A 16734-nucleotide genomic window follows, 5' to 3' on the forward strand; every position below is an offset into this window, starting at 1 on the left:
CATGTGGTGATGGAGTTATGGATGTGTCGATAGTGCGTTCGTGGGTGCGAAAGTTTAATGAAGGCAGAACATCGTGTGACAACAAACCGAAACAACCTCGGGCTCGCACAAGCCGGTCTGACGACATGATCGAGAGAGTGGGATCGCCGAATGACTGTTGAACAGATCGCCTCCAGAGTTGGCATTTCTGTGGGTTCTGTGCGCACAATCCTGCATGACGACCTGAAAAAGCGAAAAGTGTCATCCAGGTGGGTGCCACGAATACTGACGGACGACCACATGGCTGCCCGTGTGGCACGTTGCCAAGCAATGTTGACGCGCAACGACAGCATGAATGGGACTTTCTTTTCGTCGGTTGTGACAATGGATGAGACGTGGATGCCATTTTTCAATCCAGAATCAAAGCGCCAGTCAGCTCAATGGAAGCACACAGATTCACCGCCACCAAAAAAATTTCGGGTATCCGCCAGTGCTGACAAAATGATGGTGTCCATGTTCTGGGACAGCGAGGGCGTAATCCTTCCTCATTACGTTCCAAAGGGCACTACGGTAACAGGTGCATCCTACGAAAATGTTTTGAAGAACAAATTCCTTCCTGCACTGCAACAAAAACGTCCGGGAAGGGCTGCGCTTGTGCAGTTTCACCAAGACAACGCACCCGCACATCGAGCTAACGTTACGCAACAGTTTCTTCGTAATAACAACTTTGAAGTGATTCCTCATGCTCCCTACTCACCTGACCTGGCTCCTAGTGACTTTTGGTTTTTTCCAACAATGAAAGACACTCTCCGTGGCTGCACATTCACCAGCCGTGCTGCTATTGCCTCAGCGATTTTCCAGTGGTCAAAACAGACTCCTAAAGAAGCCTTCGCCACTGCCATGGAATCATGGCGTCAGCGTTGTGAAAAATGTGTACGTCTGCAGGGCGATTACGTCGAGAAGTAACGCCAGTTTCATCGATTTCGGGTGAGTAGTTAATTAGAAAAAAAATCGGAGGCCTTAGAACTTGAATGCACCTCGTAGGAGCCCAGATACGTTGGGCCAGATGGTGTATTTTTGTTAAAGTTGATAATATGCGTTCGAATATGGTTTCTTTTGAATGTATCACAACGTCAAAACAGCTTATAGAAGGAACTTCGTTATATGTCAAATATAAAAGAAACCACCAAAATTCTCAGGTATACTGAAAGTTTTATGAAAAATCGACATTGTCTGTTGTAATTCTGTATATTATCCACCACAGTTTCGCAGAAGACAATTACAACACATACAGTTGTTTCTGGCAAGTTGAAATTCCAGTGAGGGCTCTTAGATAGTAACTGAGCCGCTGGCAATGAAGCTGTGACTTGAAATGTGCATTCGCATAATAAAAACTGTAGTGAAAAGACATTATACATATTTCCCATTTAGTTCACTGTTTCGGTCTTGCCAACAATAGGCATTAACATGAAATAGAAATGTAACGTTGTTGTGATCTCTCAGCGCATAATAAACGTTATCCTCCCAGTAATTACGCTATTGAATTAGTGTCTACAATATAATTTGTTACAAAGTTATTTTTCATCATCGCGTGCGAAATACTAATTTCTGATTTGTATTTCCTGTGTCTCAACCGTCATCAAATAATTCGAATGTCAATTTGTACTACCTTAGATATCGTTGAGACTGCCATGTGTTCAATCCCAAAGGTTCTGTCAAATGGCATCTTCATTACACTACGTTGTGAACGCTACCAAGAGAGTGCACCCTGCTAACAAAGAAATTAGAGCACGACAGTGACAGTATGGGTTTATTGCAGTGTCTTTAGTTACTTTTGAGTCATATAGCTAATCTAATACAGATAATAGTAATTCCAGTTTGTGACAGTCTTCATGGTAATTCACAATGATTGCTTACTGCTTACTTCTTACTTTCCTTTTTCCAGATAACGCTTAAATGTAAGACTATACCTTCAAACCAGTCAGACGTCCGTAAAATATCTATCAGTAAAAGTAGAGTTATAAACATTGACCACGTGGCAAAGCTCCGGTATTTTTAGAATTTACTTTGAGAATGTACGCTTGATGAGACATACTGACTAACGTACGGCGAAGTCTACAACTACACAAATACGACCAAGCCACTGTGGAGTGCATGGCGGAGGATACATCTTACCAATAGTATCAATATTCTTTCCAATTCTATTCGTATATTGGTCGAGGGGGAAAAAATACTGTATATATACCTCTGCTGTATGCGACCTACACAGTCCCTGATCTTTTACTCATGATTTCTACGCGAGATATAAATTTGTTGCAGCATAATGATAGCAATCATACTTGTATGCAGGTTCTCTGAATTTAGCCAACAGGGTTTAGTGAGAACTGCGTCATCTTTCTTCCAAGGATACTCCTTCAAATTCCTCGAACATTTTCTTATGTTTTTTAGCGAAGATTATGATCCAGGGCCTGAGTGTTGTTCATTTCGAGATCTCGTACTACCTATTACGTCTTCGCGTCATAAATTTTTCCCTAGTTCATTTCGTGACAAAATTTTGCAGAATGTTTAGGAAGCTTTTTTCCTTTTTAATCTTAAAAGTAGATCGTCATTCTTTTTCCTGCACGCACTTATGATGAAAAGAACATCGGCGAAAAAGCAGCAGTGATGCAAACAGAAAAGTATCGTGTGGGGGGGGGGGGGGGAAGAGGAGGAGGGAGGGGGGCCTTCGGAAGATTCTAGACCCTACCTGAAGCTGAGTAAGCGCCACCCAGGCGCTAACTAGTTGGATACTCGCGACATCAATTATAACCGAACAACACAGCAGCGCGGCCATGAGGCGGCCGTTTGCGCGATAAGTGTTTCACGGCGGGTCATTTAGAGGTGGAAGACCTCAGAAGTGTGGAAATGCACTGAATGCGTGGGAAGTTTACGATAAGAAATGTTACTAATCTCCGCAGGCAAATGTTCCATATGTGCATTTGAGCCACATGGCACGTAATAGAAATCACATGTGGAAATGTGGATAGCAATATTGATGATGTACTGGGGAGAATCAAGCAAAGTAACTTAATCAATGTAATGGATACTCCTGTACGAAGAGACATGGTCATAACGTAATGACTAACACACATCGTAGACCCGCATTCTTACCGGCTTTTCGTCGTCCTGTTCTTACTTTCGTTTCTTTCTACAGTTCTTTTTCTTCACATTTCCTTGTTTCTTTACCTTCCTGTCTTGTTTCCTCTCCCACCCCTCCCCCAACCTCTTGCCTCATTCTTCCTCTCGCCGAGGCCGTCGGCCAGTATCCTCTCTGCTATGCCCTGTCACCTTTCTTCAAATCCTCTATGCCTCATTGTCACTTCCCCTCCCTGCCTCTTCTTCCCCCTCTACCTCCCTCCCACCCCATAACGCTGTTCCTCTTTCCCACCTTCCGACGTGACCAGTATAAACGTCCGGGGAAATGACCCAGTGGGTACTAAGATTTTTTTCTGTGATTTATCGCTTGTTTCACCTCTGACAGTGGTTTTGTGTGTGTTAATTGGACGGACCAGTTAGTCCTCATGTAGCAACGTATCCACTAAAGCACTGTGCTGTTTAACGCAGCCTTCGGGTTAAGGAGATTTTTTTTTTGTCATCAGTCTACTGACTGGTTTGATGCGGCCCACCACGAATTCCTTTCCTGTGCTAACCTCTTCATCTCAAGTAACACTTGCAACCTACGTCCTCAATTATTTGCTTGACGTATTCCAATCTCTGTCTTCCTCTACAGTTTTTGCCCTGTACAGCTCCCTCTAGTACCATGGAAGTCATTCCCTCATGTCTTAGCAGATGTCCTATCATCCTGTCCCTTCTCATTATCAGTGTTTTCCACATATTCCTTTCCTTTCCTTTCCTCTCCGATTCTGCGTAGAACCTCCTCAACGTAAGGTTAAGGATAGCTTTACTTAAAAAAAGAAATTTCGCTGTCTTGCTTCATATAGTTTTGAATGACACTGCAGCTGAATCCTACAGTGGTTTCCGGAGAACAAAATATCCGAACCAGTAAAAATTAGATTTCAGTTGCGAGATTACCACCGAGAAAGCCTCCCAACATGGCGTAAGACTGTTTGCATCCTTGTTAAATTTATTGGAAGAAACATATTTAACTTCTGCAGTCCCGTCGCCCTCCCGTCTCCCGTATGATATTACGGCTTGCTGATAACTATTACTTTCAGACCTTCTAATCACAGCTGAATAAAGCACAATTTTTGTGCCGTATGCCTTTATCGTAACGTTAAATCCTGTCTTCCTTCCGTGGAAGGTTTCGTGCATAGGAATCCTTTCCAGTTACGCGCTATCTTTGTTCCTTAATTTTGGTGGTTTCTTAAATAAAGCGCCAAAACCAGGAGTTAAATTTTGATGCAGAGCATTGAATTATGTAATAAAACGAGAAGTTTCAGGGAGTTTCGCGTATCATCCCTTCCACCAGACTACAGATTGTCAGTATACGTCGGAAGATGATATAATAGTTGGTAGTGTGATTGTACCATACGTCACACGTACAGCCTTGGGGCTAAGATGAGATTTGTTGACGGGAATTGGGTAGTGACGAAAGATGAACCGCCGGCCGGGGTGGCCGAGCGGTTCTAGGCGCTACAGTCTGGAACCGAGCGACCGCTACGTCGCAGGTTCGAATCCTGCCTCGGGCATGGATGTGTGTGATGTCCTTTAGTTAGTTAGGTTTAAGTAGTTCTAAGTTCTAGGGGACTGATGACCTCAGAAGTTAAGTCCCATAGTGCTCAGAACCATTTGAAAGATGAACCAGACTGCTCGTATTACGAGGGTCATTCAGTAATTAAAGAGACAAATTGGTCTGGACAAAAAAAGGGTTTATTTTTACAAAGCAATACTTTTTTACTTTTCAGCATAATCCCCTTGAACATTTATGCACTTGTTCCAACGGGGCTACAAGATTTTTTATTCCGGCTGCAAAGAACTCTTTATCTTGATGTTTGAACCAGTTTCCCTACAAAGTTTTTCACGTCCTTGTTGTCCTGGAACCTCTTCCCACGTAATGCCTCCTTCAGTGCACCAAACAAATGGGAATCACTAGGGGCTAAATCAGGACTGTGAGGGGGATGAGGGAGTACTTCACAGTCCGTTCTGTCGATGGTTTCACGGGTTAGTTGAGCAATATGATGACGCGCGTTGTCTTGCTGGAGAACTACACCTCTCCTCTGAGATCCACAAGGTCTCTCTGACATGGCTGGCTTTGCCTTGTTTGAAAGCAAATCCGAGTAGTATTGGCTGTTCATCGTACACTGTTCTTCGAGAAAAACACAAACTGGGCTTTCAGCGTCCCAAAACACCGTAAACATGACTTTTTCCTGCTAATGCTTGGGTTTTCAATTTTTTCTTGACAGGTGAGTTGGTGTGCTTCCACTCATGCTTTGTCTTTTTCATTCTGTCTCTTAATAGTGAACCCAGGTTCCATAACAAGTTAAAATTTTGTTGAGGAAGTGCTCACCTTCTCTTTCATAACGTTCGTTTATCTCTGTGCACATTCTCAACCTTGTTTCCTTGTGTAGCCGCGTCAACGCCTTTGGGACGCATCTTGCACATGTTTCACGGTACTTCAACTTGTTACATATGTTACGAACTGTACCAGTACTACCTTGAATCTTATCAACTATCATTTCCACCGTCACAAGGCGGTGTGCACGAATAATATAATCAATTCGACTTCCATGTGAGGGAGTTGAAACTCCAGCTGGTCGGCCAGAACGGTGTTCGTCAGTCACTGAAACGCGACTATTTTTGGACTGCGCTACCCACTTGTAGAAATTTGCACGATTCATGCAACCTTCCCCATATACTTACGACATTCTACAGTCGATAGTCACTGGTTTCTAGGTTATAAACAAAACATTGTTGACACATCAGCTGATCAGGGCTCATTCCAGTGATGCCAACTTAAAGCCATAAAGAAGCAAACTTGCCCTTCTAACAGTTTCTTTCCCAGACCAGTTTCTCTCTTTAATTACTGAATGACCCTCGTACTAAGGACTCGTTTGCTGTAGCATAGTAGTTGAACTCCGAGGGCTGTGTTTTGCTAAACTACTCCATTAACTCAGTGGTAGTGGGCGAACAGTTTACTAGTCATGTTCGTGCGCTACCCCGGAAGGGGGAAAAAAAACTGCTGACGTCCAGAACAGTCTCGTACGTAACGGCGTGTCAAAAGGTTGTTAGCACTAGGAGCAGCCAGTGTAGTCCTGTGTGGACAGAAAGGGACTCTATTCAAATTGCGCCACCACTCGTTCAAAGTATTCATTAAGTGCTTAAATTTACAGCATCACTCTCCTATATTAAGCCTGAGACGTCGCACATTTGCCAGTGGAGCACAAGGACAAGTATGTGGTACAACAGACGCCAGTGAATTGATCAGAGTTGGTGTAATTTGTCACAGCGGAAGGGTGCTTTTCACGGTCTAAACAGTCCTGCACCAGTACCCTATAACAAACTATTAGTAATGCAAGCTGTACAGATTTTTTTAAATTGAAGCCGTGCACTTGTCATTCGAAGGAAAGATTGCGAAGAATTAATTGTATGTACTTTACATCTCAAAGGTATAACATGTTTTTCGACTAAATAACGTAAACAAATGCATCTTCGTAAAGTTCTAGTCTGTGCAGATACGTTTCTTTAAAGAGCATCAAAACCTGGTCTTTTGTGTTGTTCATTACATCTACATCTTTTTCCGATAAAGGTTTTAGTAGTGAATAATAAACTTGCCTGTGTTATTGACAAAATCGTTCCTTCTGAGTCTCATATAACTGCAGCCTTTTTTCAACAGTGCTTTGCTGTGCTCACTGAGGTTTGCGGTTCAGATCGCTGCGTCGCCGCTGACAAATTTATTTACAGAGTTTAGCACGACGGCGTTGTGCAAACGCAGCCTTTCCTCCCCTTTGTGTGCGTTTATTGGACTGCTTTCTGCATGTAAACGAGACGGCAAAGGCGGAACGCGTTAGCGTGGCCTCACGCCGCCGCCCACCGTGGCGCCACTTTCGGTGTTGCAGGTGGGAGGCGGGCGCGGCATGGCGTGCCGCCCACGCGTGCGGGTTCTGCACGACTAGCGCGGCGCTGCTCGCCGCTAGGCGCCCGTCTGTCTTGCATGGAAACCTCTGTCACAAGCCTTCAGTAAGGGACGTCAGTTGTGTGACCACATCCTCAGGTTGTACTACAAAAAGGCTACACATTCACCTTGGTTATCAGAGGCCTCCACGAAATTTCGTGTTCTTTGTAGAATGGCGAAGACAGAATAATGATCTTCTACAGAGCACTGTATTAGCCCCCAACACTTTTCAGTACGTATTCCGGTGACCCGTCGCTACCGATCTACAGGGTGAAGTTCATCTATTGTGATGACCGTACTGCGACTATCTAGTCCAGTGCGTCAGAGGCTCACTAACGCCCCAGAAAGGCTCGAACAGCACCGACTGGAATCACTTGTAAGCCTGATTCATCAAAACGCATGCTTGTGTCAAGAAGACTCCAGGTGACGTGGGGAGGAACGCCACTCCTACGTCAGTTACCTGGGCGTTAACCCTGGACAGGACTCTGAATGTAAGCAGCACTGCTTAAACGCCAGAATGATTCACCTGCAAAAAATATCCTCCGCAACATTATAGTTGGTAGTTTGGGTTCATCATAAGTGACAAAACCAACAGCACTAGCAGCTTGCTATTCCGCCGTCTTATATGCCTCTCCTGTCTGGTGAAAATACGGCCACAATAAGAAAATTGATGCCACAATGAACGAAACGTGCAGACTCGCCAAATACTGTGTGAAAGCTACTTCCACAACGTGGCCGAAATCACACCACACAGTTCAGCAGCGAGAGAGAGAGAGAGAGAGAGAGAGAGAGAGAGAAGGAAGTGTTCCGGTTCTAAACCCTTCTGCACGACATTCCACTGGCTACACGGACTAAACTAACAAAAGCTTTCTCAGAAAGACGGTCTACAGATACCAGGCTCTTTTGAAAGGGAAGACGTGGCCAACTGCAAAACATAGTCGCTGTATCGAATGTCGGCTTCTGGCTACATCGAAATTTGGGAGGTATTGAGATTCTGTACCGTACTGTGGACAGGAAGGAGGTCCAAAGCGAAATTTCTAAAATAGCAGCAGCCTGTACGGTCTGACCTGTGCCGTGGTGGTAAGGTCCAGATATTCCAACTGACGTTGGTTTGATTGTCCCATCCATTGCAGTCTCGAAGACCTCATGTCTGCAACTGGTATTGCAATTAACGTTTTCCGCTACCCTGCCCAACTATACTGTTTTGTACATACGTCCTGTGTTACACTAAAATGTGCTGGTGTACTCTATACCAGTAACTTCTGCTGTTTTTCTTTTAACTTGTAACACGATGCTTCTGACACGAATAAAAAGTATGGAGCAACTTTTTTGCGCATTCTTGGAAATGACCTCAATAACACGAATAAATACACCATCATGAGGGCCACTTACAGCAGTGCAAGGACTAGATGTTTCTTTTCTGATTAGAAATAATATAATTAAACATTTAAATGTATTTAGATGCCATACATTGAAGAGCGAGAACGCGGTTGAAAACTAGCAAATTTGTTATTGAAAGTGATAAGGGCCGTTGAGACAGCGCATCATATTAGCATCTTCATCACTACGATTTTCTATTTGATCTAGTTAGTACAATCCAACAATAGTTGTTACGCGTACGGAGAGGTCTCAACAGCAGACGATAGCAAAAAGGGCTATTTTTAAACGCATTTTCTGTCGTATAGGATAAATGTAGCTGGTTCCATGACATACTTTATTTCATACCAGCAGGCATATTCTTTGTTCAGAACTAACGTAGCCGTTCTACAGTGAATTACAACATTCTCAACAAGGCAGGAATGTCTTCAGGCAGGGAAGATAGTCTTGCTGAAATGGTCGCCGAGTGCAGGACAGCTAGTTCACAGTGGTGCATGGAGAGAAACTAGTAGCTTGCTGGGCTGACACCTAATAAAATTTCATGAAGGCAAGTTGTTCAAATAAGTATTCAAAGACATTTGTCCAGTTGCATTAGCTAAGGAACATACTGGTAATTTGTTGTCAGAGGTGGATGCGTAATTATTGGAACAATTCCTTAGGGAAACGACTCTTACGTTTCAGACATAATGGCTCTGACTCTTAGCATATACGTCAAGAAGGAAAGCAGCCGAAAAAAATAATTTGTGATCAAGCTTATTCCACAAATCTTCGGGCGTACCTCAGAAGGTTTGGAGGAAAAGTAGTTAATACACAAAGTTGCATTCAATAAAACGAGCATTTTTCCTATGAGTTGCGACTAAGTTTCACAAGAAGCTCTCAGAACAGTTTCAAAACGTCGCAATCTCGGTGGAAGACTTATTTAGGCCTTCCATTTCAGCAACAAACCTCACACCATTCGTTGATTATCTTCTGAGGGTACCAGATTTACCTGAAAAGATAACGCCCCCATGTGGTGGTAATCAGAACGGAGGAAAATGTACGTCAAAGAACAAGAAAAATGACAACTGCGTTGCTTGTAAAGAGAACTACAGTTGTGGTAAGAATAAGAGAACTTGGATTCAGTGTTTCTCTCTGCGATTTATGGTTCCATGAAAGTTAAGTCACCTGGTGCTACTGTATATTTGTGCATATTTTAGCAACAATGACATCAATTGTGACAGTGAGTGCCAAGTCTGTTAAGTGAACTGCTGAGGAAAGTTAAGCCCATAGTCACTGAATTTGATGTGCTATGAGGAAATTAGTGTGCCCACTGCGTTCACTTCATTTTATAAACCGAGCGAGGTGGCGCAGTGGTAGAACACTGGACTCGCATTCGGGAGGACGACGGTTCAATCCCGCGTCCTTCCATCCTGATTTAGATTTTCCGTGATTTCCCTAAATAGCTCCAGGCAAATGCTGGGATGGTTCCTTTGAAAGGGCACGGCCGACTTCCTACCCTAATCCGATGAGACCGATGACGTCGCTGTTTGGTCTCTTCCCCCAAACAACCTAACCTCATTTTATAACTTCAACAGTTTGGGATTTCTTGCGTATTCATCATGGATTAGTAGAACAATATATTGGTTTCTTACATGCAATACATAAAATTTGTAGTTCAGATATGTGTTTTTGTTTCTCCATCTATAATAGCCAACACTATGTAGTTAAGTTTACCGTATATATGCAACTACTCACATCAGCATATAAGAGATGTAAACTTGAAGCTTCCTCTCTTCTACCGATAAGTGCTGTTCAGTCATGTCTAATAATACTGTAAAATACATTAAACTTTTTGTCAGCCCTCTGGATAAAATTATGATTTTTCACTTGCATTGTTATGGGAAATAAATAAAAATTTCCAAACAGTTTTCCAAAAGTAGAGGCTGTTTCACTTACGAAAAATATATAATTTGGAAACCTTGGAAGGTTCTGCAGTGTCTCGAAGGACTAACAATACTTTGCCAACATGCTGCAGTTCCACCACCCCACTAACAACTTTTTCATTACTACAGTGACATGGTGAAAACGTTCCTCGGGTTTATCACTTTTATCTCCTAAGTTCTGAAGGGGGGAAAAATTCAAGACAGCAATGAAGGAAATGTAACTTCGGTGATATTTGACGCTTCATACGTTACAAATATCTTATCGTGTTATCCACAAAAACTCTATAGTCACTAGATATTTTGAGTTCCAAGAATGTGTCCGCACACACAGTTAAATGCGTTCCTTGTATCTTTTTCAGTCTCACTTAACGGCTTGGTGAAATCTGTGTCTTGCATAAGCTGTCATATTTCGGGGCCAATAAATAATCTCGCTCTAACTTTTGCAACGCAGATATTGGGAACTTTGTCTTCAGGTGAGCAAAAGCTTCCCTTTCTCTGTCTAACGCTTTCACAGGTATCGTCAGTAAGCTCATCGTAGTTGTTACGGCTAATATCACACACTCATTTTACCCGGAGTGACGACGTTTCGCATAGGTCACTCTTTACATGTGTAATGTTCTTCATTGTTGTGGCTGTCCCACTCGCACGGAAAGCAGCACTACTTCCTGTAACCTGGTTGCATACTAGTTAGTAGCCTTATTACTTTCAGATCGAAACACAGTTTCCCGTTACACATATAGTGTGAGTAAATGAGCAAATCTTGCATATTTTCGTAAGTCTGTCTTCTTAATAAAGGTATCCGACGGCATCTGAGGGATATTTATTACCATTACGGAGGAACACTGCCTTTGAACTTGATGACGCAACTAATGCTAATATAGTGTGTGTGTGGGGGGGGAATATGAACATCTGTTCCTACCTTGGTTCCGGTTATCGGCGGATAGTACAGATTAATAGTCCTCGGCTACTGCTTGCAACTCTTCAGCTACCAATAATTAGGTCGTTAAGTAATGAGGTAATATTGATTGTGGTGGCGAATACTCTAGGCCCGGACCAACACGTGCTACGCTAGGTTGCTATTGCTGTCTCGGTCCCAATGCTGTCGGGTAACATCTCTAAACGTTGTTCATCAATGGTTCAATCACTTGGTGGCTTAGGATATGGAGAAGCGTCATGAGGGGGCGTATGGCTGAGGTCAAGTTTGGAAATTAAATGTTTTGATGTTGCAGAATATCCGTTCACTTTGGTCAAGCAAAAGTAGCAGTCACTCAGTTGCATCATCCTTCCGTTGGTACCATTAGTACCGTAAATGGCACTGATGGTCGAGAATCCTGCGGCCACTTTCGCAAGTTACTTACACATGCGCCACATAAAAGATGAGGAAAGGGCTTGCCTTGGTCGCCCAACTCTACAGCCAAAATACAACTCGTATGTCTTGTTTACTACTTGAGTAGTAGTCTTTTATGCAAAAACACACATTTTTCATGTTACACAAACATGTTTCGGCACCTCTCTGCCATCCTCAATCGGTTTTGTTTATTGACAAAGGTAAAAAGTGAACATATTTTAGGTTGTAACTAATCTAACGAAGTGAGGCCTAAAGAAAGCTTTTGTTCGTTTTTTCTTACCGTGATTTTCCTTACATTGTTTCATGGGACCATCTGTGTGGTGTCATGTACTGATAGCTTGTCATCTGCAAACCAAACGATATGTGAATTTCATCGCCAAGTTAACACATCCCTTGATTTTTTAAAAAAAAACTTGATTTTGGTGTGGCAAAATGTGTGTGTGTGTGTGTGTGTGTGTGTGTGTGTGTGTGTTTTCGTTATTACTCACGTTTTGTTGTGACTGATCCTTCTTTTTGCGCTCTGAGGACGCTGCACACACACATTAATATACTTTGTCTACCCTGTATCCTATTTGAAGCCCCTGTTTCTTCAGTATGTTACCTATTAAGTGGACAGTTTTGTTATTGTAGGTGAGTATGTGCCTTTTCGTTCTGTGTGTTGTTGTCTTGCTTGTAGTCATTCTATTTATATTGTGTTGACTTATGTTGTGTAAGGTTTTGTGTGTTCGTACCTTTTATGTTAACATATTTGTTGGTTTAACTTCTTTTACCGAGCGAGGTGGCGCAGTGGTTAGCGCACTGCACTCGCATTCGGGAGGACGACGGTTCAATCCCGTCTCCAGCCATCCTGATTTCGGTTTTCCGTGATTTCCCTAAATCGTTTCAGGCAAATGCCGGGATGGTTCCTTTGAAAGGGCACGGCCGATTTCCTTCCCCATCCTTCCCTCACCCGAGCTTGCGCTCCGTCTCTAATGACCTCGTTGTCGAAGGGACGTTAAACACTAACCACCTCCTCCTCCTCCTCCTTTAACTTCTTTATCATATGGGGCTTGTAACCATTTTTCTCTGCTGTCTGTTTCGTGTTAAGTTCCTGTGTGCAATTCTGTTTCCTTATGGCTGTTCTGTTCAGTCTGTGGAACATGAATCTGAAGCTTGTTTGCTTGTGTGCCACTGGGTGAGTAGACGGATTGTGAATAGTAATGCTCGTGGTTGCTGGTTTCCTGAATATTGTGAAGTCATGGGTGGTGTTCGTTTTTTGTATGGTGAGATCCAGAAAAATAAGTGCGTTTTCTCTTTCTAACGTAAAGTGAATTTTTGGGAGTAAGTTTATTTCTTTATGTGTGTATGGTTCATCAGTCAGGCATATTATGTCATCGACGTAACGGTACCAGTATGTAACTAAGTATTTTTTTGGTCTTACTATGTGACTGGAGACCTTTGTCTATAAGTTGTTCATATATATGTTGGCTAGGAGGCCACTAATTGGTCACCCCATTGGCGGCCCTTCACGTTGGGAATAAAATTCTCTGTTGAACATGAAGTTGGTTTGCAGACAAGTCATCAGTGCAGGGCGCCGTACAGACGGTCCTGCAAACCTACGTAATGTAAAATCACGCCGAAAAGAAATCACCCTGTTAGATCAGTTCCAACCTAAAGTATGTTCATTTTTTACAGATGTCAATAACGAAACCCACTGAGGATGGCACAGAGGTGGCGAAACATGGTTGGGTAACAAAAAAATGTTTTTGCATAAAAGGCGGACATATATATCCAATAATTTATGGCACAGCTTGAGTAAAAGAAGGAAAGGGATAATAGGACACATCCAGAGGCACCAGGGAATCATACATTTGATAATGCAGGTAGGTGTGGGAGACAGATTTGGAAGGAGACAAGTCTACATCTACATTTATACTCCGCAAGCCACCCAACGGTGTGTGGCGGAGGGCACTTTACGTACCACTGTCATTACATCCCTTTCGTGTTCCACTCGCGTACGGTTCAAAACGGCTCTGAGCACTATGGGACTTAACTTCTAAGGTCATCAGTTCCCTAGAACTTAGAACTACTTAAACCTAACTAACCTAAGGACATCACACACATCCATGCCCGAGGCAGGATTCGAACCTGCGACTGTAGCGGTCGCGCGGTTCCAGACTGTAGCGCCTTTAACCGCTTGGCCACCACGGCCGGCTGCGTACGGTTCGCGGGAAGAACTGCCGGAAAGCCTCCGTGCGTGCTCGAATTTCTTTAATTTTACATTCATGATCTCCTCGGGAGAGGGGGAAGCAATATATTCGATACCTCATCTAGAAACGCACCCTCTCGGAACCTGGACATCATGCTATAGTAAGCAGGTGCAAAGGGATGTAATTAGTCTTAGTTCAAAAATGTTCAGATGTGTGTGAAATCTTATGGGACTTAACTGCTAAGGTCATCAGTACCTTAGCTTACTTAAATTATCCTAAGGTCACACGCACGCACACACACACACGCACACGCACACACACACACACGCACACGCACACACGCACACGCACACACGCACACGCACACACGCACACGCACACACGCACACGCACACACGCACACGCACACACGCACACGCACACGCACACACGCACACACGCACGCACACACGCACACACACACGCACACACGCACACGCCCGAGGGAGGACTCGAACCTCCGCCGGGACCAGCCGAATTAACCTTAGTTATCACAGGTGAATAGGCTTGGGCAAGTTAGGCTAGCGTGCAGGGCTAAATCAATCCAATCTTCAGACTAAAGACATTGCAACAGTAAGACGCTAGGTGACTCGGAACACACATCCACAGTCTCGGGGCTCGATCCCCAATCGGCCCTAGGACTTTGACTCACTTATCGTTTATTTTATACCTGTCGATGTTGTTGCGAAAAACGCAAAATCGTTGCGTGGTTCGGAATCGACCTTAAGCTGAAGGCCCCCTCCATATATGTCTGGGTAGACAGTTCAAAAGCCGCGCGAAGGCAAGTGCATACCACTACAATAAGATCGTGCCTAGTTGCGTAGTAAAGTGTTAATGATGGTAAAGTCAGCCATCGGGTTCAGGGCAGCTGTATTTTTACTGTTTTACTTACGACCACCACACCGGGGATAAGGCTGATACTGACATAACAGCCGAGTGGGCCGGTGTTGCGAATCCCACGCGGCCCGCCGCGTCTAAGGTGAGTCACGTACCGGTTCCCCGGGTGACGTCGGCGGGCCGCGCTGGAAGGATCAGCGGCCTTGCAGGTCCTGGCCGCCTGTCTGCACGGGGCCTCCGGAACGGGCGGGCTCTCGCGGATCCTTCGCCATGGGCAGGTAGGTAGGGCGGCGCGCCAGGCGTCAGCGCCATCGCGTGCGTCAGCGGCCCTCTGCTGGCGCCGCTGGCCGCGCCTGGCGCTCAGTAGTTGCCCGACGGCCGCCCGGCGCCCAGCAGCCCGCGCTCCGCAGCCATGAGGTACTCGGCCTGGGAGCAGGAGCGCCAGAGGCAGCACCGCCGCCTGTAAGTCACAGCTGTGGGAGCGGCCCGCGGCTATTTCGGGACCTCCAGCTGGCTCGCTACCGCCTACGCTCCGCAGTTCGGCAACAGTGATTCCGCGTTAAAAGTTTGTTGTGTTACTGTTATCGATCACGCGTGGTCACCGTGCATTCTCTTTTTGACCGAGCGAGAAGTAGCAGATGTGGGAACGCTGACGTGGTAGATCTCGCGGCTATCTCAACTATACAGTCGCTGGAGTGGGATGACTCGCACCACGACGATAGCAAGGACCAGTAGCGCAACACTGATCTGTGTTAGTTACTAGCCCCTTGTCTCCTCGAGTTATATATACGAAAATAGCCTACAGCGTTAACTCTGGTAAAAATTACTATCAAAGTTTCCTTATAAAATATGTAAATGCGTGTCGGACGCACTTAAGCTCTGTCACCTTATTGCGGATTATGGAATTGCGTAGTTAAGTGTACGGCAGTACGTTTTATGCGATTCGCAAGATTCCAAATTCGACCGCATTTTAGATGAAGTGGAGAAAAAACGCTGAAATCTTCATTTCATTCAGTTTGCAATATGTATAATACTGGCTTATCAGATTTCTCACTTTAGAGTTTAGAATACCTTTTCCGATGATGTGTGATTGTTTAGTGTACTGCATCGAAGAGAACTCTAGAACAGCACCTGCAAAATTTTTGCCAACTCTAAAAATCAATACTAACTCATCTGCTCATGCCAGGTGTAGTGTGAGACTCGAGCGTAAGTACTTGATTCCTCTCTAACATTGACGTAAGGAATTTTCGCCATGAAATGAAATGAATTGAAGTAGGCTATGTCGTGGTGCATTAATGATAAAGGTCCAAAAAAGCCGCATTAGAGATTCCGTTAAAACTAACTACTTTGAACATTTACGAGACGTAATGTTTTCGGTGAAACGAACTTACAAGGAGAGAATTTTGTATCAATGTAATTTCTTCCCATCTTTCACTGTGGTGAGCCTGTATTTCATTCCTTTGAGTTCACATTACTGCCGCGAAGGTTGGATGTTCGAACCATTAGCTTTGTTCTTCTCAACTACTAGGTCGTATCGAACGATCTTTGAGCGTTCGATAGGTAAGGTGGTGAAAGTTGCAAGCTTCTGCCAAGCGCAGGGATTTATCAGTGTCTTCCTGTACAGATGCTGGGGCGTGCTCAAAGGCACAATTACACTTCTTTTTAGAGAAGACAATGTTCGCAATTTTTTGGAAAAACTACTTACATGCAATTACATAAAAAAATTGGGTTGAATTTTATTTCCGCTCTTGATGTTTTAATGCACGAAATAACTTAAGATTTCTTTTTAGGATTTGTAAACTACAGTAGAGTTAATAGTAGTTACTTTAGTTCCATTTTTGTGGGAGACTTCTTGATTGCAAGTGGAAAGGAAAATTTCTTCCAGCTTTGTTCTAGGAGTCCCTGCTTGTAGAGTAAGAAAAATGAGTCTCT

General features: G+C 44.0%; 1 protein-coding gene across 5 annotated transcripts in view; it reads left to right on the forward strand.

Annotated features, from left to right (window-relative positions):
* The window catches only part of LOC126175661 (dnaJ homolog subfamily B member 6-like), a 333822-nt gene that overhangs the window by 274447 nt on the left and 42641 nt on the right, over positions 1–16734 (forward strand). For 2 of the 5 annotated variants that reach the window (XM_049922567.1, XM_049922571.1), the window contains exon 1: positions 15129–15264. The exons of 2 other annotated variants lie outside the window; for them this stretch is intronic. In XM_049922567.1, coding sequence (XP_049778524.1) covers positions 15215–15264 — 50 coding nt within the window. In that variant the 5' untranslated portion in view covers positions 15129–15214. Of the gene's footprint in view, positions 1–15020; positions 15081–15128; positions 15265–16734 lie in introns of those variants that run through there. One more of the 5 variants, XM_049922568.1, reaches the window with a different exon arrangement.

This window comes from Schistocerca cancellata, chromosome 3, assembly GCF_023864275.1.
Source record: "Schistocerca cancellata isolate TAMUIC-IGC-003103 chromosome 3, iqSchCanc2.1, whole genome shotgun sequence".
In the NCBI taxonomy this organism is placed as follows: domain Eukaryota; kingdom Metazoa; phylum Arthropoda; class Insecta; order Orthoptera; family Acrididae; genus Schistocerca; species Schistocerca cancellata.